At 36.5% G+C, this 26,920-nt stretch overlaps 1 protein-coding gene across 16 annotated transcripts in view; it reads left to right on the plus strand.

Annotated features, from left to right (window-relative positions):
- NRXN1 (neurexin 1) overlaps nucleotides 1-26,920 on the plus strand; it is a 1,160,507-nt gene that overhangs the window by 487,274 nt on the left and 646,313 nt on the right. For all 16 annotated transcript variants that reach the window (XM_043918044.1, XM_043918041.1, XM_043918043.1 and 13 more), the window contains 2 exons: nucleotides 10,240-10,678; nucleotides 24,781-25,164. In XM_043918044.1, coding sequence (XP_043773979.1) covers nucleotides 10,240-10,678; nucleotides 24,781-25,164 — 823 coding nt within the window. The remainder of the gene's footprint in view (nucleotides 1-10,239; nucleotides 10,679-24,780; nucleotides 25,165-26,920) is intronic.

Raw genomic sequence — 26,920 nt, forward strand, 5'->3', positions numbered from 1 at the left:
TCCCCTCAGGACTTTTATTTTTATATTTGAGCAGCAGCTTATTGTGAAGCTAATGCAGTTTTAAAGTTAGAATTGCCTTTAAATCAGTTACGGTTCCCTTTCTGCCATGTTGCTGAGAAGACAGCTGCTCTTCATTTGTAATTGCTCAAGGGCCTCTGATGAGCCTGCGCCTATGGGAGAAATGGTTTGTTGTTCTATTTATTTATTTATTTTTAGCAGAGGTTTTTGAAAGAGCCCTGAACACTGAAGTTGCCAATCCTTGCTCATGATCAGAACTTAATGCCAACGGGACCAGTCCCTGGGTTTTTCTGAGCCGTCAGTTTGCCTGTGTGAATGCTCAGTCACTCAGTTGCGTCTGACTCTGTGACCCCATGAACTGTAGACCGCTGGGCTCCTCTGTCCTTGGGATTTTTCTGGCAAGAATCCTGGAGTGGGTTGCCGTTTCTTCCTCTAGGGAACCTCAGTTTACTTCTCTGAAATAGAGGATCGATCTAGTTTTCACTTTTTTTTTTTTTTTTGAGTCAGCGTGTCAAATCTCATATTACTGACTATTGTGCTTCATTTTTGAGATATATATATATATTTTTTTTTCCAAAGACATTACTGAGTTACTGAATCTTTATTTTGAGAAAAGGAGACATGCCTGTTTAATGGAACTCTTTCCACATTTAATGGAGTTATTTTGCCACACACCCATATGCCACTAAAAGCTTCATTAAATAGAGCTGTTAACCCAGGGACATCACAGTCTCTTAGGTCCTCTTTTAACTCCTATGGCTAACTTGTGCAGATGGCTCCCACTGTCGTCTACCAAATTGAGGTAATTCACTGATGGTGGAATGATGAAAGGACAAAGCAAGAGGATTTTTCTTTTCCTTCTTTTTATGAATAAGATGTATTTGGTGATGCTTATTTGGAACTAAGCAAAAAAAAAAAAAAAGGTTTCTTTCCTTACATTGCTTAAACAAAATATTTTTTATCTATATTTCATCTAATTTTTGATTTCAATTTAAATAAGTCATATGCCTTTTAAAAATTTTCTTCACCATTCTGTTTTTTATTCTTTCTAATAAAATTCAGGATTTCTTTTTTTTTTTTAATTTAGTTTAATGTGTTTATTTTTGGCTGTGCTGGGTCTTTGTTGCTGTGTGGCCTTTTCTCTAATTGCGGAGAGCAAGGTCTACTCTTTAGTTGCAGTGGCTTCTCTTGTTGTGGGAGCGCAGGTTCTCGGGAATGTGGGTTCAGCAGTTGTGGTTCCGAGGTTCTAGAGCACAGGCTCAATAGTTGCGACGCACAGGCTTAGTTGCTCCTCAACATGTGGAATCTTTCTGGATCAGGGATTAAAACTGTGTCTTCTGCATTGACAGGTAGATTCTTCATATACCTTTATTGAGAAATGATGTTTCATGTTTCATAATTATATTATTATTATTATAAAATATTTATTTTGGTGTGAGGAGTTTTGATTTAGTCAAACATTTTATGGGTATATCATCTCTAAATAGGATTAGAAAATGGGAAAAAAAAACCAAACAGTAATTCCTACCCCCTCAAACCTACTTTATCTTTCAAAATGCTTTATGTAACTCTTCTTAAGACTGAGTTTCCTCAAAGTGAAGTCCTGTTTTTAAAGAGGTATGGAGCTACTCTGTACAGGGCTTGTACATCTCCTACACTTTCCTTGCCGTCTGCTACCCTTTCTCTGATCTGCTCCAAATACACGTGTCCCGGCCCCTGGCTGTGTATCTGCCTCAATGGATGTATTCAGATTTTAGATGAAAACTTCTATGGTGTGACATTCTCAGAAAAGCTAAAATCCTATTAGTCCCTTGATCAGTTAAGATCAACAAACATTTTCTTAAAACCTTTTATATTTTAAGCAAGTCTGTGCTAGGGTTTGGGTATGAGAAAGCAACTAAAGTGTAAGAAACTGTAGATGATAGGAAAATAATGAGTACAATCATTAAAAAAATGTGATCATCACTCCCCTTGCCTTTACTCTATCTTTATAATTATCTTTTCCTGCTGGCAGGAACACTGAGGGGAGCCTGTTTGTTTTTTTTTTTTAATCTTAACTGTAAGGTGTTTTTTGTTTTTTTTTTTTGAGGGGAGTGCTTTAACCCTTCTTTTGGAATGTGCTAAATGTACGGCTTATAAGTGCTAAAATTTGTTTTTAAGCCAAGACATTTTGACCCAAGACCTTGAGTAAGACTATTTGTATATTTTAGCTGAGGACTCTCTAATTTCTGAAATTATTAAATACTTGTATTTAATATACAAAATATTTGCATTTAATATGGATTATTATATTAAATATTTATCCTAATATAAATTAAATTATTTAATGCATATAAATGTATGTATGTTTATTTTGATGTATATGTGGTATATATACATCATATACATCATGGGCTTCCCTTGGGCTTCCATCGTGGCTCAACTGGTAAAGAATCCACCTGCAATGCACGAGACCTGGGTTTGATCCCTGGGTTGGCAAAATTCCCTGGAGAAGGAAACAGCTCTCCACTCCAATATTCTGACCTAGAGAATTCCATGTACTGTATAGTCCATGGGGTTGCAAAGAGTTGGACACTATTGAGCAACTTTCACTTTCATACATACATAATGTCTACTTATCTATTAGAGATGTACAATCTAGTTTAATATATGTATATATTTTTTCTGGACATCAGTGATAGCAGATTTAATGTGTATTACATTTAAACACATTTACATTGTGGAATGTATATGCTCTGTGTGTGTATGCATTCACATATAGTTTACATATCACCTATATATATGTGTGTGTGTGTGGCAGATATTCAAGAGAAATTAAACTGCTTTATTCTCAGTGGTCCGAGATTTATTGGACTGAGGGTGTGCAAAGGGAAGTGATTAAACTACATCTTCTTCAATACCTTGCCTAACAAGTACTTATCTGATTAAACTGAAAGTGCAGAGACTGAAACATCATTTCAAAATAATAAGTAAGTTAATGTTAGGGATGAAACTTGTGATGCAGTTCATGTCCTTTTCCTAACTGTCTCTTATCTAGGTCTTGGCGAAACAAATGACAGTTTCTCCTTAGTCGCCTGAGTGGTCCTTATACTGTTCGTTCACTTACTGGCTAACTCTTGGTTGTGTTTTGAAACGGGCACATTGTTATAAGTAGATGGTGTGTGGACAGATCACAGATAGGAGAAAAGAAGAATTAACTTTGGATGTTGGAAATATTCTTTTTCTTAATAGAGTGAAAATATTAAGTATGTTTAAAATGAACAAACAAAAAGTAAAACTGAAACAGTCTCAGATTAATTCTTAAACCTCCTGGACTTTTAGAATATATTCAGTCATCCCTATCCATGGGTTCTGTACCCACAGATTCAACTAACCAAAGATGAAAAATGTTCAGGGAAAAAAATACCAGAAAGTTCCAAAAATCAAAATTTAAATTTGCCATGCACTGGCAACTATTTATATAGCATTTACATTCTATTAGGTATTATAAGTAGTCTAGAGATGACTTAAAGTATATGGGAGGCTGTATATAGGTTATATGCAAATACTATGCCATAAGAGACTTGAACATCTGTGGATTTTGATATGGGGTAAGGGAGGAGTATTCTGGAACCAATCCCCTGCAGCTATTGAAGGAGGACTGTGTGTCTATATATGTATATATATTTATATATATTATATCCTAAAAGACATAACTGTTTAAAAACCACAGTATAGTCATAGAAATAGAGAAATAAGCCCCTCTGCCTATACTGGGCTTGAAGAGACATTTTATAGTCACATGAAAAAAATCCCTCTACTTAATTGTGATATTTGATTAATTTAAAGATATTTTAATCAGGACAAATGAAAGGAGAAGTACTATTTTGTTTTGTTTTTTTTTTTAGACTAATCCATGTAATCATCCCTTTGCATGGTGGCAAATGGCTGTTTGATTGTGAATCTCTTACTTCGCAACTATCAAAAACTAAGTGAAATTTCCTGCTGAAACAAAACAAAGTTTGAAATTAATGTCTTTAGATATTTGAACACAGAGTATTAGACATGGTCATGATGAAAAACATTCAATGAGCTCTGTACCTCTAAACATTTATTGATAAAATTGTATAATGTTCCCTATCTCCTAGGACACTTCTGAGGAGTAAACATAGTATGTCCATGCATTTCATAACATGGCCTGGCAGAAAGTAAACCCTCCATAAATCTGAATTGATTCTTCTTGAAGTGGAGATGGTGGTGCTGGTGGTGGTGGTGGTAGTTTGATGCCTAAAACTCCTTTTTATGAGTGGAAGTGAAACTCCCAGGATCATCAGTTTCCTGTGTAAACTTCCTGGCTGAGAAACCCCATCTCTAAAGAAAGCCTTTGGTGTACTTTACAATAGGACTATCAGAATAAAAAAGAAAGCCCTAATCTGCTTTAATCTCTTTGATCCTGCTGGTTACAACTCTATTAATTGCTTTAATGCACTGACCAGTCATCTACCATGTGTCTTGTTAACTGTTACTCTTGTTATTACACTTAGATTGTACAACTCCATTAATTCAATGTAAGAATGATAATACTGTTATTCATAATGATAACAACCACATAAATAGGAGCAGCTACTATTTATTTTAGTACTTTGTGCCAGGCCCTGTTAGCACAATTAATTGAGCTACTGTTCATTTTTTACAATAACCGTAATGTGGTAGATATTATTATACCATTTTACAGATAATATTGAGTTTCTTAACAGTTGAAGAGCTTCCATAAAGTTACAAGATTGCAAGAAGGTGGGCTGGAATTCTCTCTGAAATCTGACTTGAGAATCAGATTCTTAAACTGCACTTGTGATTCTTTCTAAAAATTAAAGAGAGAAAACAAAACTTAGATTAAAAGGAGTCATGCTTGTTCTTTCAAAGAGGGCTCTGTCAGAGTCTAGATCTCTGCATAGAACTTTGACTCTGACTATAGTGCTCATTTCACAACCCCTACTACTCTGATAGTTAACATATGAACAGCCTTGATCAATGCCTGTTAATTTGAGCCCCATTAAGATTTTTAAACTAAAACATATTTATAACAACAACAGCAAGAGTATAATTTGAGTGGCAAACATATTTTACTGATCTGCTTATTTCATGAACATAGCCTTATGTGGAAAGAGATTTATGTATCAGCCAATATCTTCAACATCATCTGTACAAGCATTAGATAGATAGAATTCTTGAGGCATGTCTGTGTACCTAAAGATGTAGTGAACATTCTCTTTACTAATGGATTAGAGTTTGACCAACCTAGACAGCATATTAAAAAGCAGAGACATTACTTTGCCAACATAGGTCCATCTAGTCAAAGCTATGATTTTTCCAGTAGTCATGTATGGATGTGAGAGCTGAACTATAAAGAAAGTTGAGCACCGAAGAATTGATGCTTTAGAACTGTGCTGTTGGAGAAGACTCTTGAGAGACCCTTGGACTGCAAGGAGATCCAACCAGTCCATCCTAAAGGAAATCAGTCCTGAATATCATTGGAAGGACTGATGCTGAAGCTGAAACTCCAATACTTTGGCCACCTGATGCGAAGAACTGACTCACTGGAAAAGACCCTCATGGTAGGAAAGATTGAAGGTGGGAGGAGAAGGGGACAACAGAGGATGAGATGGTTGGATGGCATCACTGACATGATGAATATGAGTTTGAGTAGGCTCTGGGAGTTGATGATGGACAGGGAGGTCTGGCGTGCTGCAGTCCATGGGGTTGCAAAGAGAGTCGGACACGACTGAGCGACTGAACTGACTAGAGTTTGATACAGCTCAGAATAGGGAACAATATCTTGGCATCAAAATCACAACCAGGAAATCCAAACAAAGAGAAGGAGCAATGGGGCATCTTTTACCTCTGCCCCAAATTGCAGAGACTGAGGGAAAAATGCTCAAAGATTTATGGATTTGACATTCCTTTCCTTTGTGGGGGTCTGATTTATAAATTAAGAAACTGAGACAGAGAGAGGTTAGGCAGCCTGACTTAAGTAAAAGCTTTATGCTTAAACGGAGTCTATCCAGACTACCAAATTTTCGTCTTTTAGCCCATTTATTTTCCCTGCCTTTTTAAGATTATTATCAAGATCAAATAAAATATTCAGTGACTGTCCACCTCAAATTTCAAGCCTAAACATAAAAACACAAATGTATTACTCTTATTCTTGCTTATTTCTGAGTGACATTTTAAAAATTCTAACAAATGTTGGAAGAAAGTAAAAAGATCATCTCATAGCAATGTATGGAAATTATGTGGCAGCTAAAGCAAACTATAAAAAAAGCCCAGCAAATAAATAAATATGTCTCTATTTCTTTGGGGCTTATGTTATCATTTCATGAAGCAGGGACGTGAAATTCAACATTTCAAATTACTCTTCAGAAAAACTTAAGATCAGTATCCCTCCAAAAATATTGATTCTGTAAGACGATCCAAATAAGTGTGTAAAAACATCAACAATTTTTAAGATGATAAAGTGTATGGAGATTTGTTGAAAGTTGAAACTATTAAATGATTGCAACTTTAAACATGAATAAGAAAAACATATGAATAATAATTTGTAGATTGAAAACCATACGATCTCAGAAGGAAGCAAAAAAATAAAAGATTTGGAGTGCTTACTGGCTACTCACTATTATTATAGCTGAACTATATTCAGTGCATTTTAAGAGTAAGTCTAACCTTAGAAAAGTATAGTGCTTATGAAATTTGGGTCAGATGAAGCAGTTGTATAGATCTGAGAGTCATCAGCTTGCCTATCCAATATCACTCTTCTGTCTTCTAGAGTTGCCTTTCAAAATATATGAAATGAGAAGGAAAAAAAAAATTGTGCTCAAGATAGTTCTTCTAGAAAAATTATTTCACTACTGGAGAATTTTAACTCAGGTGTTTTTACTATGAAAATAGTTTCTACCCCATAAAATTAGTTTGAAGGTGATAGGTCAGCTTGCCATTTGTAACTGAACGTGTTTGAAAGTTTTCACATTTTTCTAGGGAAATTGGCTAAAAATTACAGCTAGGTTATGATATGGGTCCATAATACCACATTCTGTTATTTTTTAACTATAGTTGTAAATATTGTTATTAATAATATGTGAAGTAGGCTTTAAAAAATGAAGAAAGAACATTATTCAACTCTCAGCAAGTGTTTATTGAATATCTGCTCCATGCCAACCACTGATCTTGTTGCAGTTTTTGCCTGCATAGAGCAGACAGTCTGGTGGAGATTTATTTTCCCATTTTGGGTGGGAGGGCATAGTGCATGGCTATCCCTAAGTATTATGATCTAGGGAATCCTAACGTTTCTTCTCCATCTCCCTGAACCTTCCTGAATCTCCAGGGCACCCAATTCACTCATGAGATTTTAAGTCTCTCACTGAAATTCTCACCTACAATTGGTAGGTAGGTAGCAATTGGCTAGAATTGCCCTAACCCTACATTTTTTCAACTTTCTGGAAGCTGATGTATGGGACTCATGAAACAATATACCCCACTTACACACACTTGCTCATGTCAAAAACATCCAATTCCATTGCTATAATTCTATTTTATGGTGATGTGTTAGCATTTATCAGTATTATCATCTGCATCATTTGGGTCAGAAAATACTCATTCCTGATTAATGTCAGAAGAATCTCCACATATTAAAATATAAATCATCAGGAAAAATGAACAAAAAATAGGCTTAGGTAGCTTGAAAATCAAGATGAGAGGTGATAAAACTTAGAAAATCTGCCATGGAAAGCATTTTATCCAATTTTAAAGATTCCCTTTTGGCTCAGCTGTTAAAGAATCTGCCTGCAGTGCAGAAGACCTCGGTTTGATCCCTGGGTTGGGAAGATCCCTGGAAAAGGGAAAGGCTGCCCACTCAAGTATGCTAGCCTGGATAATTCCATGAACTGTATAGTCCATGGGGTCATGAAGAGTCAGACACGACTGAGTAACATTCACTTTCACTTTTAAAGATTCTCAGAGAAATCAACCTTATATCAACTTTCCCGAGGGTTAATAAATAGTTCTTTCTCTTTTCAAGGAAGTATATTAAGAATTAATCTAATTCCTTTTCATTATAGCTTTAGTTCATTTCTCTTTTGCTGTCAATGTGCTGTGCTTAGTCATTCAGTCGTGTCCAACTCTTTGCAACCCCATGGACTATAACCCACCAAGCTCCTCTGTCCATGGGGATTCTCCAGACAAGAATACTGGAGTGGGTTGCCATGCCCTCCTCTAGAGGATCTTCCCAACCCAGGGATTGAACCCAGGTCTCCTGCATTGCAGGCGGATTTGTTGTCAATAGTTGTTTGTTAAACCTTTATACATAGATGTTCAAGGAATAAGGGATATGGTATTCTTTATAATAATCCTTCTTCAAGATAAAGATAAACTGAAACACCAGGAGTAGCACTGAAATGTATGATATATTTAGTTGGCATAATTCATCTAAAATATACCAATTATATGTGTGCTTAATTTCTGAACATTTTCTCATAATAAATTAGAACTCATATCTTTATGTCTATGGGATGATAATAAAGAGATGATGATATTTATTATCATACAGTTTGATGTGGTTGATATTATTGAGATCTTACAATGTGCTTGGCATTAGATTGATCCCCTTTTAGGTAGATTTTATCACATGCATTTTCTTCTTTAATTATTTTAACCATCTTGAAAAGTGTTTAGGCTTCCAAGGTGCTGCTAGTGGTAAAGAACCTGCCTGCCAACGCAGGAGACATAAGAGACACGGGTTTGATCCCTGGGTCAGGAAGAACCCACACCAGGATTCTTGCCTGGAGACTCCTATGTCCAGAGGAGTCTGGTGGGCCTGGAAGGCTACAGTCCATGGGGTCACAAAGAGTCGGACACGACTGAGTGACTAAGCATGCTCGTAAAGTATTATCTCTCTATAAACAAGTCTTGGAGGTCATCCTCAGGGAGTCTGAAACCAGAACTTGCACTCTTACTCTGAAAAGTGAAGTGTTCATTAACAAATCCTATCAGGAAATTCATCAGCCGCATTATTGGCTCAATTACCATGGGTTTGGAAGAAATAACAGCTGTCGTGACCTGGTTAACTTTATAGCATTTATTAGACACAGGCTTATTTATTCTGTTTTACAAGTTTATTTTTACACATGAATAAATGAATTTAGAAACTGACAGTGTTGGCTGCTGTGAAATTTCAAGGGTCTTTGTAAAAATAATTAGTTATCTGCACATAAATAACTAATTTATCCTTAAGTCAGTGTGACTTACGTCTTTTGGAAATGTAATTGTCCATGGTATGGATTTTGTAGAGAAAGGATGTGAACCTCTCTTTATTCTTATGTCGAAATAGCTACAAATTTATTACGGTGATGTGATAGCAGCTGCATGATGTTCTGAGCCATTCCGGTGGATTTGTCCAAAGTGCTATTTGGAGTCCCAGAAAAGCACTGGGACTATTAACAAACAATGAGAACTACCCCACCACTATGGTGAAGTGCCTTTGGAAATGAGGGTATAAGGCAAACTTTGTTCCATATCCGTATATATTAAGAGTGAAATGGAGTATTGGTTATACAGACTGAATGGATTTAGGGAAAACACCAAGTTCCAGAGTTAACTAACATTATTCAAACAGTTATTAATGCAGCGCAGCGCAAGAGAGAACTTCTGGATCTTAGTCATATTTTATGATTTTTATGAGAAAATTTAAGATGTTTTCTATCTCAATTGTGATTTTACAAAGTTAATATATACCATGGATATATAGACCATAGAAGTGATCCTATGTTTTAGGGGACTGGCATTTGAAAGTATTTAATTTCAAATGTTTCAGTGATGGTAAAACTGAAAAACCTCAGTATTTATATATAATAAACAAAGCATAGTAGCCAACTAATAAAAGCAAACGCTGTAAGTGCAAGTCTACACATGCTTGAAATAATGAAATTTCTATACAGATTTATTCAAGTTATTTGAGTTAGCTACAGAGACTTTGTGTGAGTGTGTACATACATAATTTGAATGAAATTAGGTTAGAATAGTTCAATGAATTGATACCTGTATTTTATTTGGCTGAAAAAAACTATCTTGTACATCAAAAGCAGTAAACATTGTATGTCTTTTCATGCTCTACTTGGAAGTTATATGAACTGATAACAAGTTTGAAATATTCAAATACGGGCACAGTTTCTCACTATTAACCTCTCCCTACAGGTTGTGTATAAAAATAATGATGTAAGGCTGGAATTATCTCGACTTGCCAAGCAAGGTGACCCAAAGATGAAGATCCATGGAGTGGTGGCATTTAAATGTGAGAATGTTGCAACTTTGGACCCAATCACCTTTGAAACCCCAGAATCCTTCATCTCTTTGCCTAAATGGAATGCAAAGAAAACAGGCTCCATATCCTTTGATTTCCGTACAACGGAGCCAAATGGCCTCATCTTATTTAGTCATGGCAAGCCACGACACCAAAAAGATGCCAAGCACCCACAGATGATAAAGGTAGACTTCTTTGCTATTGAGATGCTGGATGGCCACCTCTACCTCCTCCTGGACATGGGATCAGGTACAATCAAAATCAAAGCCCTGCAGAAGAAGGTGAATGATGGAGAATGGTATCATGTGGACTTCCAGAGAGACGGACGGTCAGGTAATTGATCATTTTTTATGCTGTTGATCTGTTAGAACACCATTCGTAAGGAATTAAGATCAACTCATATTAAAGAGTCCTTGCATTTCTCTCTTTAGGGGAAAGGAAATTTTTATTATTTCTGTTTCACATCATATAAGAATCAGAATGAGCTAATTAATCGTCATAGTTGGGCATCAAACCCCAAATGCTCAAATGACTTCAAGAACAGCTTCTTAAATGAACATTAAATGGATAATCAAGTGCCAAATCTTGCAAGAAATTTTGTCTTGAGTTTGCAAATGACAAAACTCAAGGTTCTTATGTTCCCAATTATCTCTTATATCATTGGATGTCGGGAGGTACCTAAAGTGGCAAATATAAAATCTGGAAAAAAAATCAATGATTCATATATATCAAATCCTTAGTTTAATACAATATATATCAAGTCCTTAGTTTAATACAATATAGTTTTTATCCATGATGGGCCTACAGTATCAAAAACACTTTAATCAATACAGGATTTCAAGGATGCTAGCAAATCTCTGCTGCCTTCCAAATAGCTTCCCTTTCTGATAAAAGAGGTTTCAAATTCCACCAACAAGAATTTATTTCCTTTTGCTGCACTTATTATTATAATTATTTTTTTTTCTGAAGTCCTAGTGAGGTGGAGGGAAGGAGGGCATGTGGTAGGGAGGCCTGAAGAAATACCGTTTATTTATTCTGAAATGCGGAACTAGATTAGGGGGCTTAGGGAGTTGAGCAGTGTTAGGTTTATGTGGGCAAGGACCATACAGGCAAAGGAAATAGCATTTAGAAACCCAGAGGTGATGGGGGGGGGGGGGCGGGCAGAGAAACAATTTGTTTCAGGTCTGCAACTGTATATTATGTCTTTCACTTTCTTCACCCTTTGCTTTCATGCTGATTGGACCTCACTTACAAATCAAGTTATCTCTAATTGAAGATGGTTGAGTTTTAGACTTAGCCACTCTCCTCTCCCTCCCCCAAATCTCTTATTTGGTTTTATACTATACCATGCTCTCTGGATTCTCCACTAGATAGCAGTATAAGCTTGGCCTCAGCATTGTTTTATTGGCCTGGATTTCTTTCTTTGCAAAGCATCTTGGGAAGGATTCACTGGATTCCAGTATCAGGGACAGGGACTTAACAGTGGTGGAGACTAGGATTCTAATGTTTGCAAAGTTTTCTTAAGGACATGATTTGGTCAGCCACATTTGGAAACCACAGATCAGAAGACACCTAGAGTGCTTCTTTCAGATCCAAGAATCTGTGATTACCCTCCCAGGTTAGCAGGGCCTTGCTGAAGTGCTGGGGTGAGCTCCCCTTGTCACTCCCTCCTTTCACAGACCCCCATGTCATTGTCTGTTTCTGGCTTCTCTGCAGCAGAGCAGTTTGCTATTTTACAATTATTCGTGCCTTCCTTTTCTGTTTATCTGTCTAGAAGATCATATTTACCTTTTTGGAAATATCTTTTTTGTCCACTAAAATAAAGAGATGAAATGTATGAAAATTGGGAGGGAGGCAGAGGTGAGGGTGAAGTGTTGAAGGATGGTCAGAACCCATTGCTCTGATCCCCGGGAATTTTACAGACAGTTTCTGATGCATTCTTCTCTGCAAACTTGGTCTCTGTGTTCTTTCATTCCTCTAAGAAATTCAAAAGAAAAAGAAGCTGCTGTTCTGTGTAGTCTGTGCTATGTTATCATATTCTCCAGCATCTTAGACGACTGAGAGTAAACAGTGAAAAAGGTTTTCTGGTCTCTTGTACCATACTGTGCATTACAAATTGGATTCCTCTTTGTTTTTCCGATTTAAGCTGAGAAGAGTTCATTGATATGAATACAGAAATATAGCAATAGGTGGCCACCCGTTGGTTTCCCCCAGCCTATTTCTATCAGAGTTAACAATTAATTTGCTTCTGAAGAACCTTCAGAAAGAAGACTTAAAAGAGGATGGGAACATGACTAATCTTGTGTTTGACATACTAACTTATGGATGCTATCACTTGACTTAAAATATATCTAGAACTAATTTTGAAAGTAACTTTCAAGAATATATATAATTTTAGTCAGATATTATAACAATTTAAAACATAACTGATCAGATTAGTAGTATCTTTTGAAAGTTCAAAGGGGCAAAAAAAAAAAAAAAATACTACACTTCAGATCAGTTGTATTTCTTTCACCTAAAATTTTTTCTAGGTATTTTCTAACTGTATGGAAAAGTATGTAGTTAATGTCAAATTTTTTTTAAATGCAAAATGATATGAAATGGAAAATAAAACCATTCATTATTCATTTGATAATAATGATTTATACCTGGATATTTCTTTCCAGTCTTAAGTGGTGATGCAATCTAATTAGTTTCCCAAGTTCTCTGGATGACCTATTACAATAAGAATCTGATTAATACTTTAATCCTCAAGCCAAGGAAAATCTACTTTTTTTTCTATCTAAGCTCTTTAATTCATCCAGGTTACCAAAATTTTATTAACTGCTCTGTTTATACCCTTATTGGAAAAGGTCAGAGCAGAAAATATCAACTTTAATTTACAAAGTTCAATGCTGAATGAGAAAAAGAAAGATGATGCATTAAGAGAATATTATTTGCAATAAGAAAGAAGATAAACAAATGGTGGATTTCTGTTAGAATCCAGTGGAAATATTTAGTATGCTTGATGTTGGTGTTTTGATGCTAAAGTACTGTAATTTGATAATGATTTCAGGTTAGTGAAATGAAACAAACAATATAAAAGCCAATGTTCATTCACTAAACCAAATTCTGCCTTTACTAAATTGAAGAAAAAAAAAAAAGAAAAAGAAAGAGCTCATATTATGTTGGCCTAGCTCAAGGGAGTTTAATGTAGTTTTAATAACTGCAGCTGTTAATATTTTATATATATAGTATTTTAATTAAGTTCTATATTTGCACATTGCATTGGTTTGGTATAAAGCAGCTTTTAAAAGATTGAATGACTAGCTGTACTAGCTTTTATTTTACTTAAAGGATATTTCTGAGTTATACTTGGTGAAATACTAAAATTTATAGCTCAGTTAAAACTAGGAAGGGGCTTCCCTGGTGGCTCAGATGGTAAACAATCTGCCTGCAATGCAAAAAAGACCTGGATTTGATCCCTGGGCTGTGATCCCCTGGAGGAGGGAGTGGTGACCCACTCCAGTATTCTTCCCTGGAGAATTCCATGGACAGAGAAGCCTGGTGGGCTACAGTCCATGAGGTCACAAAGAGTCAGACACGGCTGAGCCACACTTTCACTTTTGAAACTAAGAAACATAGTATTTCAAGAAATAACTTGTTTTGCCCACATTTCACATCAGCTATACTCAGAGGCTATATGAAAATTACTCTTAATATAATATGGGAAATGATACTGCTATGACAGGGCAACGTTGGCTGATTTCTGACAGATGGACAATGAAGGTCATAGCTATTGATTTATCTGGGAACCTCTTTGGCTGAATATTTTAAAAGCACTTAATGAGCCATATTATCTCTGTTATTAAAATAGAGGAATCCTGGGCCTAGGAATTATTCTTTCTCCTATGACCATACTAAAATTAGTAGGGCCAGCAGTCATGGTCATTAACTTGATGCTAATAATTCTTAGCTATCTTGTTCAGAGATTGAGTTAAAACTATATTGGTAGATAGATTGAATTTTTTATATTTCCCAGTTTATAAAGGAAATCCATTTATAACAAGGAGTGTCTTATTTATGTTTATATCCATAGGTCCTGGTGCTTCTGTATGCAGGAATAGGTGCTCCGTACATATTTGGTATAAGAAAGAGATAAAGAATAAAAACATGTAAATGGCTCAGTGCCAACCCACCCCAGTATTCTAAAAATAGTAACATCATTACACTTCAAGAGTAATAGCACTCTTTTAGTTGTAAATGCAACTTTTTAAAGGAATTATGTTACTTCCTAAAACAGTTTACCCAGTATAACAGGGTAACAGGTCTTCTTTTATGAATATAATGCCATCCTCCAAGCCAGGATGTCTGGGAAAAAAATGCAGTGGGGGAGTTAAACAATTGTTAGATGATTGTGATAAGCCTCGTATAAAAATGACAACCTTTTGTGAGAACAGAACTGCTATTCCTGCTTGTTCATGAGTTCCCTGTATCATGTAGTGAACATGTAGGTAGAAGGAGCATTAATCCTGAAGGAATGTGTCCGCTTCTTTCTGAGGGCTAGAATATGCATCCACAGTAATCACACTACTGACGAGGAAGACAATCACTCAGGATGTCCATTTTTCTGGTTATTTGTCCTTCTGTCCTTCGTTCACTAAGAGGTGGGTACATGAGCCCTTTGTCTAGTAAGAAATATCACCTTCATCTGAATACTGTTCCAGAATTTTTCAGCACAATTAATTGTATTAGGTTATATGTCCCTTCTTCCACTCCATAACTTGGGGAAAGAAAGACTTTTTCACTTCCAAACTTTGACTAACACTGTTTTGCTGCAGCTATTCTCTCTGTAGTTCTCTGGTTGCCTGCTTAGCCTGTGACTGGTCACATTGGGGGTTGAGGGGACCAAGCCACAAGTGGCATTTTCAGATCCTGCACCAAATGGCAAAGGAAGAACCATACAAAATGCCAGCCTGACTTTGGGTCAGAGTGTATGATTTGAATGTCACAAAAAGTGGATATGCTCAATATATAACATAAGTACTTAACAGAGCAAGAGTCCTAAGTTGCTGAGTTAATAAATATGATTGATGGGACTCATTACTCCGCAAACTTTAAAGGATGAACAAATCAGTATTTTCTTACCAACCCTTCTTACCTTTTCTAGGGTTTCCCTTTTCCTCGCTTTTGCTCCCAAACTCAGTACTAGATCGCCTCCCAGGTATTTAACTAAAGGATGAATTGTGCTAAAATTAAGAGGAAGTTAATGACTGTTTTCTTGGGGCAGAGACATCATTTAAATTTGCATTAAGCTCTTTGACTGAGTCAAGAGTATCCTCTCAAGTATTTTTATAGTAAACTGCCAGTCATTTTTTTCTAATTTTTGCAAACCATCATTGCACATTGAAATCAAAGAGAAAACTCATTATTCTCGTCAAAGTCTGCTTGTCTACAGCAGGGTATAGCAGATTGTATCAGCAGTTATTCATGGATAAGCCTACATTTAACAGTTAAGAAGCCATTGAGAGTTGAATTGAAGTCACAGAATTCCAGTTTAAGAACTAGAAATTACAGAGGGAAAAGCACAAGGCTCTCTCCAGAGCACATAATTAGAGGTTTATAGTAATCACTGTTTGATGTGAGCAGCACTTTCTAGCTATCTATTACCAGCACTGATTTCTGTGTATACCATTCACCAGCCACCCCTCTTACACATTTCTACTTGAACAACCATTAGAGGATTTCTCTGTTTAGGTCTTGATTTGAATTTGCCCTCTGACTATAAACATTCCTCCCATGCCTCTACCTAGTAGCCTGTTGCATACATTTGAAATAACATTAAGTGCATGTATAATGCTTTATTTTGTACCCATGTCCATTAAACACCACTACCCATCCATGGGAAGACTAAAATACCTTATCAATAATTTATCAATTATTTGACAATCCTAATGACTAGATGGAGTCAATGTTGCATATGAAAATGTTTTGAATGGGGAGAGAGGGAAAGGCAACAGCTGAGTTTCTTCTTCTAAAACACGTTCAGAATAAATAAATGAATATAAGCATCAATTTAATAAAATGTAAAATATAGACATGTCATGAATTAAGCAGGTACATATACAAACACACAGCAGTTTTCAGTTTCAAAACATTTTCACTTTTGCATATCTTCCTCTATTTTTTGTTAACAGGTACATATATTTTATACAGTTGCAATTAAAGTACAAACCTATTTTTCAGGCTGTTTGTTTAATATAATATCATGAATTATTTTTTAACTGAAAAATATCTAAAGTAACAACACTTATTCTGTGGGAATTATGAAAACAACATCTAAGAATCAGAGTTTGCAGAGGCACCTTCACCAAGCTTCCGGGGCTATAGGACTCAAATGTATCAATGTTTATAGCTGTAGTGTATGTCTGTAGGAAAGAAAGTCATGGAGACAATCATAGGCAGCACCCATCTAAGCACTGCCCAAGGGACCTGACTATTCCACCCCACTATAGAGGCAGAGGCAGGTCATGTTACCTGAGATAAGGGAAGGTGTCAGACCACCCTAGGCTAACGTTATTAAAACTCCCATCATAAATGAATAAATACACACTTGGATTATAAATTGGCATCTCTGAGGAAACATTTCATATCATGCGATAGCTAATTTCTCAAGAGAGTTAGTAACTTGGCATTCTTATTTTATACATTGGTCTTGGGAGTTGGTTGACAGATATGTGAGCATAAAGATATAATATGAAGACTCATTATAATTTAGTTTAAAACTAAATTTTTTAAAAAAATTAAAGTTAAAATGCTCATCAATAGAGGACAAACTCAGAGAGGTGGAACCTCTCTTTCTAAATCTACTAAATCTTTCTAGCCTACTCTTTCAAGGGGCAGACGCTGGACCTTGGTGTCAGGTACATCCTCATGATGTGAATGTATGGCAAAAACCACCACAATATTGTAAAGTAATTAGCCTCCAAGTAAAATTTAAAAAAAAAGAAAAATGTAGAGGAGCACACACAAAAAAAGAAATAAGTATTTAACTGACCACACACAGCCATAGTGGCTGTCACTGTGAAGTGCTGAGCAGAAATCTGTAGAAATTCTAGAAAATAATATTTTAATTGCTGCGATATATGTCACTTGATTGATATTTACAACTTCCCAGCATTGTGTATGATCATTTTAAAAATTCATATGTATAAATATACTGTTGTGAGTATGTGTGTTTGTATATGTGCCTGTGCTTAATTCATGGCATATCTGTATATGTCATATAAATATGTACATATAATATATGTCATATAAATATGTACATATAATATATGTACATATAAATATGTACTATTAGTTAAAAAGTTTAGTCAGCTCATAAAATACATAAGTGAAGATTTTCTTTTCTACACACTTCCATAATGAATTCACTCCCCACTTCCATTGGTAAAAGAATTTGGTGTTGAAAAACTCCAGCTATTTTCCTATGCACCAACATATCTATAAATATAATTATACATATAAAATAAATGTAGAGCTTCTTTTTTACATAAAGGTCACTCTTTACCCATTATTGGGTGACTTAAAAAATATTAACTTTTTTTAGGCCATCCTTTGTAGTGATATCATATATCTCTAGTTTCAAGATACCAATATTTACTTATTCCTCTATTATAATATTCCTCTATTGATGGAGGAATATCAAACTTTTAAATGTTGCTTCAAGATTTATTTTTTTTTCATAAATCTTTTAATTTCTGAAATTCACAGCTCACAGAGGACATTTAACATTTTTAAAAATCTAGTTTTAAACTAGTTTATAATGAAAGTCTTTATATTATATCTTTATGCATATTGGTCAGAATTTCTGTATGATAGATTACGGGAGCTGGAATTGCTGTGTTAACTACATTTTTAAAGATAATCAAAGGTTATTTTACTAACAAGCTGTTTCAGTCTACACTCTTTGAAAAAACTACTTATTTTTGGCTCTGCTGGGTCTTAGTTGCTGGCTTTCTCTAGTTGCAGAGAGCAGGAGCTACTCTCTATTTGTGGGGTGTGGGCCTCTCGTTGGAATGGCTTCTCTTTTTGCATAGATTGGGCGTTCAAGCTTGAGGGCTTCAGTAGCTGTGGGGCATGGGCTCAGTAGTTGCAGCACGCGGGCTCCAGAGTGTCAGGACTTCAGTCATTGTGGAACACAGGCTTAGTTGGCTCTGCGACATGTGGAATCCTCCCAGATCAGGGATCAAACCTGTGTCCCCTGCATTGGCAGGCAAATACTTAACTACTTGACCACCAGAGAAGTCCCAATCTACACTCTTATCTGCAGTGTATGAGCTGCCCTTTTCTTCTTTCTCTTGGCTTTTACTAAGAAATATCTAACTTTTAAGTGTTGCTTCAAGATTTATTTTTTCATTTATCTGTTTAATTTCTGAAATTCCCAGCTCACAGTAATCCAAGTAAACAAGAAACACATAGTAATAACCAGAACACAGAATATTAAGATTATATTTTTGTTTTGTTTTCAAGCAAAATTAATTTTAGTTTTTATTATAAACCTAATACATGAAGTTGTTTTTTAAAAAGACATAGAAAACTGAAAAGAAAGAAAAAATTAAGATAGAAAAGAGAAAGCAAGAAAACTATCCATATATGATTGTACTACTTCAAAGCTCCCATTATTAATATTTTGGTATTTTTACTGTCTATTTATGGGAATTATGTAGTTTTCATTTTGCGTCACACACTGAAATCAGTGTTTCATTCTGTTTTTATTGCTTGCATTATGCCTTTTTACCGAGTTTGGTTTTGTTAATAGGATACTAAATTCGACAAGTAAGTGTATAAGTTTGTGGAAGCTGATTTTCTTCAGGAATGAGGGGTGAAACAGAATTGTTGTTGTTTAGTCAACAAGTCCTGTCCAACTCTTTTGTGAGCCACACTGAAGCTTAATAAATCTGTTATTTGACCAAGCTCCTGAGCTAGTTAGTTGTGAAGCTAGAACTTGAAAATTGGTTCCTTCGACCAGGTAAAATCATTTCCCATTAGAACACACTTTCTATTCCCTTATTTGTCAATCACTTAAACTTTTGCAGTAATTTAAAACTTGCAACCAAATTAACATTGTAAATCTCACCTTTGCTTCATGTTTCTTTTCACCCTCTAAGCTAATTGGGAAATAGAATAGCCAAGAACTGGATGAGAAAAAGAGTAGAAACTAACAATTTATAAATACCAGACCAAAACATGAAGCTAATTTCCATTTTTATAGCTAAGTTTTCCCCTATGTATATTTTTACATTAAGATGAATTTATATTATTTATGCTTATGGATATTTTTAAACATTACCTAATCTATTTAGTTTATTACTTTTGTTTTACCTCTTGCACATACCATGAAAACAACTAGATTTAAATGTTAATATAAGTTAACATGGGTGCTTCCCAGGTGGCTCAGTGATAAAGAATCTTTCTGCCAATGCAGAAGATGTGGGTTTGATCCTTGAGTCAGGAAGACCCCCTGGAGAAGGAAATGGCAACCCACTCCAGTATTCTTGCCTGGGAAATCCCGTGGGCAGAGGAGCCTATGGGCTACAGTCCATGGGGTCTCAAAGAGTCAGACACAACTGAGTGACTGAGCACACACCCAAGTTAACGTGATTTCCATATTAAGATGTTACAAGTCCTATGTACACAGATACCTTTGTTTTCAGCTGAAATTTCATTTCTTTAAAAGTAAAATAGCACAGCAGGGTACTTTGGATTCTTAAATATTGAAGCATGAAACACTAATCCAAGTAAGTCCCCAAATATGTCTGCCATCTACATATTATAGCTGCTCAGATATAACAGTGTTTTATAACACTGTTATAAAATAAAGTAAAGTTAAAATTAAAGTTAAAATAAATTAAAGTTAAAAAGTAAAATGTTTTATTTGTCAGAAGCTTCACATGTAATTATAGTGGAAGAAGGTAAAATGTGTGAAATAATCAACTGTTTCAAAGAGAACATGCCAGTGTTTGTCATTCCTGGAAAAATGATAGAGGGATAATCCAATAGCACACTCAGTTGTTTTCGTTTAAGTATTTATTTACATATGATCATACCTCAACCTTTGGAAATGCTTCATTTCTATTGATATATACAACTGCAGCAACCACTCATGGCCTTTAATTATCAATGAATAAGATTTAAATATTCATTTCATATTTTCTTGGTAATCATTGCCTTTGTAATTCAATTGTAGTGAAATAGGCACCTGAGAACATTAGTACTGAAATTTCAGTGTTCTCCGATGTAAGTGTTAACCTTAATACTAAAATTTCAGTGTGCTCCGATGTAAGTGTTAACCTTAATACTGAAATTTCAGTGTTCTCCTATGTAAGTGTTAAGTTGACTTGATTGAATTTGGAAATTCCATAATGAGTTTTTTTGCTTAGGTAAAAATGTCCCTTGATTCATGTCAATAATAAAATCATTAAGGAACTAGGGATTCAAATCCTTTACCTGAAACAGGTGTGTTTCAGGACAGTTGCATGTGGGAAGCCTAAAATATCAATCTCTATTTTGAGTTTGACTAACCAATAAAATATAGGTATTATTTCAAATAAATTTTTACTCTTTGAATCTTCAAAACATAAAAATAATCATTTCTGTTCCCTCTCAAGTCCTACCCTTTTCCTTTTTTTGCCATCCCTTTTACAAAGAATTTCTAACATGTAAGTGAATTGACAATGCATGTAAAGCATCTAGGTGGTTTGGGGTCACAATCATTTCATTCTGCTTGTTTGTAAACCATTTCAGTGAATAATATCTAATACATGCATTGTTCATGGAGACTCTATACCTTGAAACTGGGGCTAAATGAAAGTGTTGATTTTCTTGGATTATATTTGACTTGAAGTTAGGATCATATTCTTTTGCTTCTTCTCCACCTTTCATTATTCTTCTTCCCATGAGAAGTCTCAGACTGTCTCTCAAAGGGATAATAAGGAGAAAAGCAATCTTACCCTTTATGATAGTAACTTCTCGATGTTTTTTGAACATAGGATACAACCTGTCAGTTAGTTCTGAAATGAGTTTGGTGGGTCATGTCTAGCCTTTGTATTAATATACTTATAAGAAAGCATCATCAGAGTGTCTCAGAAGTAGAGACATTTTCCTGTTAAACAGATATTTCAATGTGTGAATATGTGTGTGTGTGTGTTTGTGTGCACTGGGCTGCGTGAAAACTATGGTTTCACTTTAGTTGTTGTGATCAGAAAACTCTAATCTCAAAGTTATAGTGGATATCTTACTCTGGCCACAGCAAGAATATCCATAGAGACATAATCTTTGCTCGCTCAATCGTGTTTGACTCTTTGTGACCCTTTGGACTAGAGCCTGTCAGGGTCCTCTGTTTGTGAGATTTCCCAGGCAAGAATACTGGAGTGGGTTGCCATTTCCTCCTCCAGGGAATCTTTCTGCCCCAAGGACTGAACCCACATCTCTTGTATCACCTGCATTACAGGCAGACTCTTTAGCAGCTGAGCCACACTGAAATGGGTCATAGAGAAATATCTGAACTTAAATACTTTGTTCAGAGCAGGCACTAATGCACCATACTTAGAAGACCCAGCCACTCCATTCTGTCAGACAAACTCTTCATGGATGATTATCTGAAATATTTGGCAGCAGATTTGCCCCGAGAGTGCAGACATACTGAAGACGGAAACCCCAGAGTGTACTGAACTCTGAAAACTATGCAGAGGAGACAGAGTGAAGTGTTACGCAAAGCCACTGGATTTCCTCATCTCGGGAATCCTCCAAACATCCTCATCCTTAGTGTCAGAATCATAACACCACAAATGAGGACAAGGCAGTTTTTCCCAGTCCTGAGCTAAATCAAACTTATTCCATGAATAAAAAGGCATATGGGGGAAATTGGATACTTTAAAAATATATCCCCCATCTTGTAAAACTTGCTCTGTGTCTCCTAACAGTTGTGTCTCAACAATATGCATTCATTTCCAGGAAGTCTTCTTGAACTAATTAAAAATAGGGGCTGGCACCTCTCTCTCTTTTATCTTAAAAACCTAAGTCATTGTTTTCCTTGCATATAAAACTTTGCTTTCAACGTAATTTTTTTTTAATGTCCACTTTTCCTTTTATCATTAATACTTAACTCTCATCATTTTCTAACTTACTTTAGCTGCTACCGTGGTTAGGGATCATGTCTTAATTTACTTATTAGGGCATTTTGGACAGTTAAAAATGCATGTGGTGAAATTCTGTTTAGAACAGTGTCACCATTCTCTCAGAATTATATATTTTATTTCCCCTAAAGGATTTTTAAAATATTTTTCTAAGTAGGATTTTCTGCTCCGTGTATTCCTAAATGAATTTTCTTCTAGACACCTGCACAAACGTGAACAGTAAAAATGAGTACTTGGCCATTTTCCTCTTTTGCTGCCTCCAAAATCCCTATTAGACTCCCCTTTCTGGAAGGCCAAAATAGCAATGCCCCTGAGTGTTTCTCCCCTAGGAGCCTTTTCCATTTCTTTCTGTGGAAGTCTAGAGAGACAAATGCGCTCTTAATGACTTGGCCTGCCACAGTCTCTGTCAGCAGCTTCCATTGCCCTTCTCCCTCACAAAGACAGACCCCATTACATTGCTCACATTGGGGAGCGCACCTCTGCTGGGATTTGAGGGTCTCCTGGGCACAGTGCGGGCCCTGGTAGCCGTGTGTGCTTAGACGCACGTTCCACATTCACCGCCGGCCGTAGTTCCATTTGGAGTGGGCCTCAGCTAAACTAAAACACATCTTCCTACTCTCCTTCTGCTTCCCAGTGGTGAAGAACCTGCCTGCCAATGCAGGAGACATAAGAGACGCAGGTTCAGTCCCTGGCCAGGAAGATCCCCTAGAGGAGGGCATGGCAACCCACTCCAGTGTTCTTGCCGGGGAAGTCCCATGGACAGAGGAAGCTGGTGGGCTACAGTCCATGGGGTCACGAGGAGTCAGCTGTGGCTAAGGCGACTTAGCATGTGCACACTTACCCCCTACACACATTACCTTTTTCTTTTCTGTCCCCACATTTTGTACCCCATCTTCTGTCTTCAGGCCTCTCCTGTGTGTCTACATCCTAAATCCCTGAGGCTTCTAATCCACTTTCTCTTGTTAGACTCTTTCTAGTCTGCTTTATCATCTAGACCTAAGAAAGAAAGCTGGAATAATCTGGAAATGGGTCAGTGTGGTGTCCATTTTGGGTATCATACCTGCATTTTTACAAAGATCTTTCTGGAAATAGAATATTAGTGGATTGTTGAGTAATCCGGTGGTACACTGCGGAAGTTTTAATCCGGAAAATGCCTTCTATCTTTCCTATTTCTTCTTTTACTGGATTCCATAAATATATATATTTTTTTCTGTAATCGTCAAGTAATCCCTTGTAAATGTCTACCTCTTAAGCCCATGTTTAAGACGGGTTTCTATATATTTATAAACTAATAGAGTAATTTTCTCCTCTTACTGTAGTGAGGAAGAAAAAAAAATGACTTAATTTAAATAAGTGATTAGTTTGGTTTAAAGAAAAAGTAAACGCCTAACTTGACTTGGTTCTTGTGATGAATCATATTACACACATTTATGTAGTGCTTACTACAAACCAGATATTTTACTTGTATTGTTTTATTTAACACTCATATGAGGTAGGTCATATTAGTATGCCCATGTTATGGATGAGTAACTGAGGCCACAAGGGCTAATCAAGATTCATACAGCTAAGTGTGATGAAGTCAGGTTTTGCTATAATCTGTCAACATATTGTATTCTATAAAAAAAAAAAACACAGTAAAGTCTATTACAGATAGGGACACAACACAAGCTTTCATTGATTTGCAGATGCATACCAGCTTTGAAAATGAGCACTAACCAAAGAGAGTCTGGCTTTTATTACAGACAGTGATACAGAATGTCAATTTTTCCTTCTTTCTTTCTCTCCCTCTCCCTCACCTTCTCCCCACAAGCACCCCCTTATCCGTCCTCCCTCCCCCCTCTTCCTTTCTTGCCATCTTGGCTGAACTGTTAGAGAGTGATAAGTATGCCATTTTCTCTTCCCTCGTTCTCTCCCTCTTTCCCTCCCTCCCTTTTTCTGCCTTCCTTCCTTCCTTCCTTTCCTTCTTTTTTCCCCCTAAATTCTTGGAGGCTGACAACACTCCTTCTTGCCTGCACACTTTGGTTTTCATTCCCAAAGTGAAATAGCAACCATTTTAAGGACAGTCTGCCTTATTATGCAAGTTCCTTGATTCGTCAGGTTTCTATTCATTTCCCTGGGAAGGACACCAGGAATAGGAAGAAAAATAAGAAATGTCTGCCCTCAAGGGGTTCACCCTCGGCAGATGGCGGAAAGAAAGGGTGGTGTTCAGAAGAGGTTGCCTTCTGTAAAGACCCGTGTGCCGTCTTGTCTTTGCACCAGGTACCATTTCTGTCAACACGCTGCGCACGCCCTACACGGCTCCTGGCGAGAGTGAGATTCTGGACCTGGATGACGAGTTGTACCTGGGGGGCTTGCCAGAAAATAAGGCTGGCCTCGTCTTCCCCACCGAGGTGTGGACTGCCCTGCTCAACTACGGCTACGTGGGCTGCATTCGAGATCTGTTCATTGATGGCCAGAGCAAAGACATCCGGCAGATGGCTGAAGTTCAGAGCACCGCTGGCGTGAAGCCCTCCTGCTCGAGAGAGACAGCAAAACCCTGCCTCAGCAACCCCTGCAAAAACAGCGGCATGTGCAGGGATGGCTGGAACAGATTTGTCTGCGATTGTTCCGGAACAGGCTATCTGGGCAGGTCCTGCGAGAGAGGTACAATTCCAAAATCCGAGCAGCCAGCTCCCCTGAGATGAAAAACGTAGTCAGTGTGGACCTCACACCTTAAATGACCATTGAAATGTAATATGTGCCCTGGGGACGTAAACTCTGCAAACAGAGTGGCCACACGGATGCTTTACTGACAAGTCTGTATTGATTTTCAAAGGGCTTGATTCTGGGAATGCACAGCCCTTTAAGTATATCTCAGGAATACATAGTAAGGTCCTTTGCATCCTCGAGGGTATGGGCCTAAGATGTATCATAGACGATCACTGTCTCTTTTGCCCAGTTTTTAATTTCCAGACACTAGAAAGTAAAAAAGTAAATAAAACGAATGAATCCAGCATACTTTTGGCATCTAGTGCTAATATGTAGGTCAAAAATAGCATTCGAAGCAAAATCTAAGCTGTAAGTTGCAACTTCCCTGACACTGAGCCTGTTCATTTTACTTTAGTTGACCTTCTCAAGGTTGAAATTTGAAGAGTAAGGTGATTTTAAACCATTTAAGTTACACCAGTATTTTCAGAAATGCACCCTAATTTCAGAGACACTTACCTTGGTCTAAGACCCAGCTGATTACAGAAGGTTTCTTTACCAATTTGATATTAAGGCTTATTGTGTCTGGAAGCTTTGAGTGGGTGCCTCCTTCTCTAGCAGAAGGCAAAGCTACATTTTTTTTTTCTTTTCTTCTCCCATTAGAAGGAAAATGAGGGATAAATGAAAGTAAAGTGTGATAGCTGCCACTGCTCATCTAGAGACCAGTCAAAAGGAAGAAATAGCAGAACAAATAGGTCTAAGTATGTTTTTTCATCGACCCAAGAGTTTAAAATAAATGCTTTAGTCACTATACTCATTGCCACTCATTTTCAACAATGGAACAAAAATCAATATGAAAAAATATTGACGAGTTATCCCATTGTCCTCTCATGTTCCAAATAACATTGCTGTCTTAGACATTAGCCTAAAGGAACCTGCCATCTATTTTTCAAGCCATACACATCTAGTCGTTTTGCCTTTGCACTCCTGAAATAGTTTGATTTAGTTAAACTGACACTTTCTAGAGAAAAAGTGGTTTTTTTGGGGGCAAAATCTAAAGTTGAAATGTGGCTTTGATTCTTTATGTTAATGAGAGGGTTCATCAGTTAATCAGCTCTATTGATAACATTAATCACTGTAACAATCAATAATCATAACCTAATAATCTAATGATGATCTTAAATTACCCACCAAAATACTATCACTGTTCTGGATTTTACAATGAGATAGGTCTCTAGATAGATACATATTTTAATCACATAGATTCATTCATTCCCCTAGTACCTAATTGTAATTCCTGTGAATAGTCATTAGAGGTTAATTGTTTGTGCATAGTTTCATGTGTAAGGTGTATATTCTCTGTACATTTCCCCTTCTAATTTATTTGTTTGCATAGTGTAGTTTTTAGAAATTGCCCAAAGGAGCCAACAACAACAAAGTGACAAAGACTGCAAGATAAATCATAGTTAAGTTATGGGAGATTAGGAGACCTGTGTAATTTAAGATTCTGTTTTCATTTTAATCACTCAGAGAGCTGTCACTTATTCTGATGCCTCCTGCTTAAGTGAAGCTAGAAAAGGGTATAACTGAGCTATCACACAAATTACAAAAGCCTTCAGTTAAATATGCATGGTGTACCACCCTGTGGCAGTATTCCACTACTGCATATGGCAGAAATAAGAAGAGAAATTCTAGAGCTCTCTAAACCAGAATG

This window comes from Cervus elaphus, chromosome 11 (assembly GCF_910594005.1).
Source record: "Cervus elaphus chromosome 11, mCerEla1.1, whole genome shotgun sequence".
NCBI classification, from domain to species: Eukaryota; Metazoa; Chordata; class Mammalia; order Artiodactyla; family Cervidae; genus Cervus; species Cervus elaphus.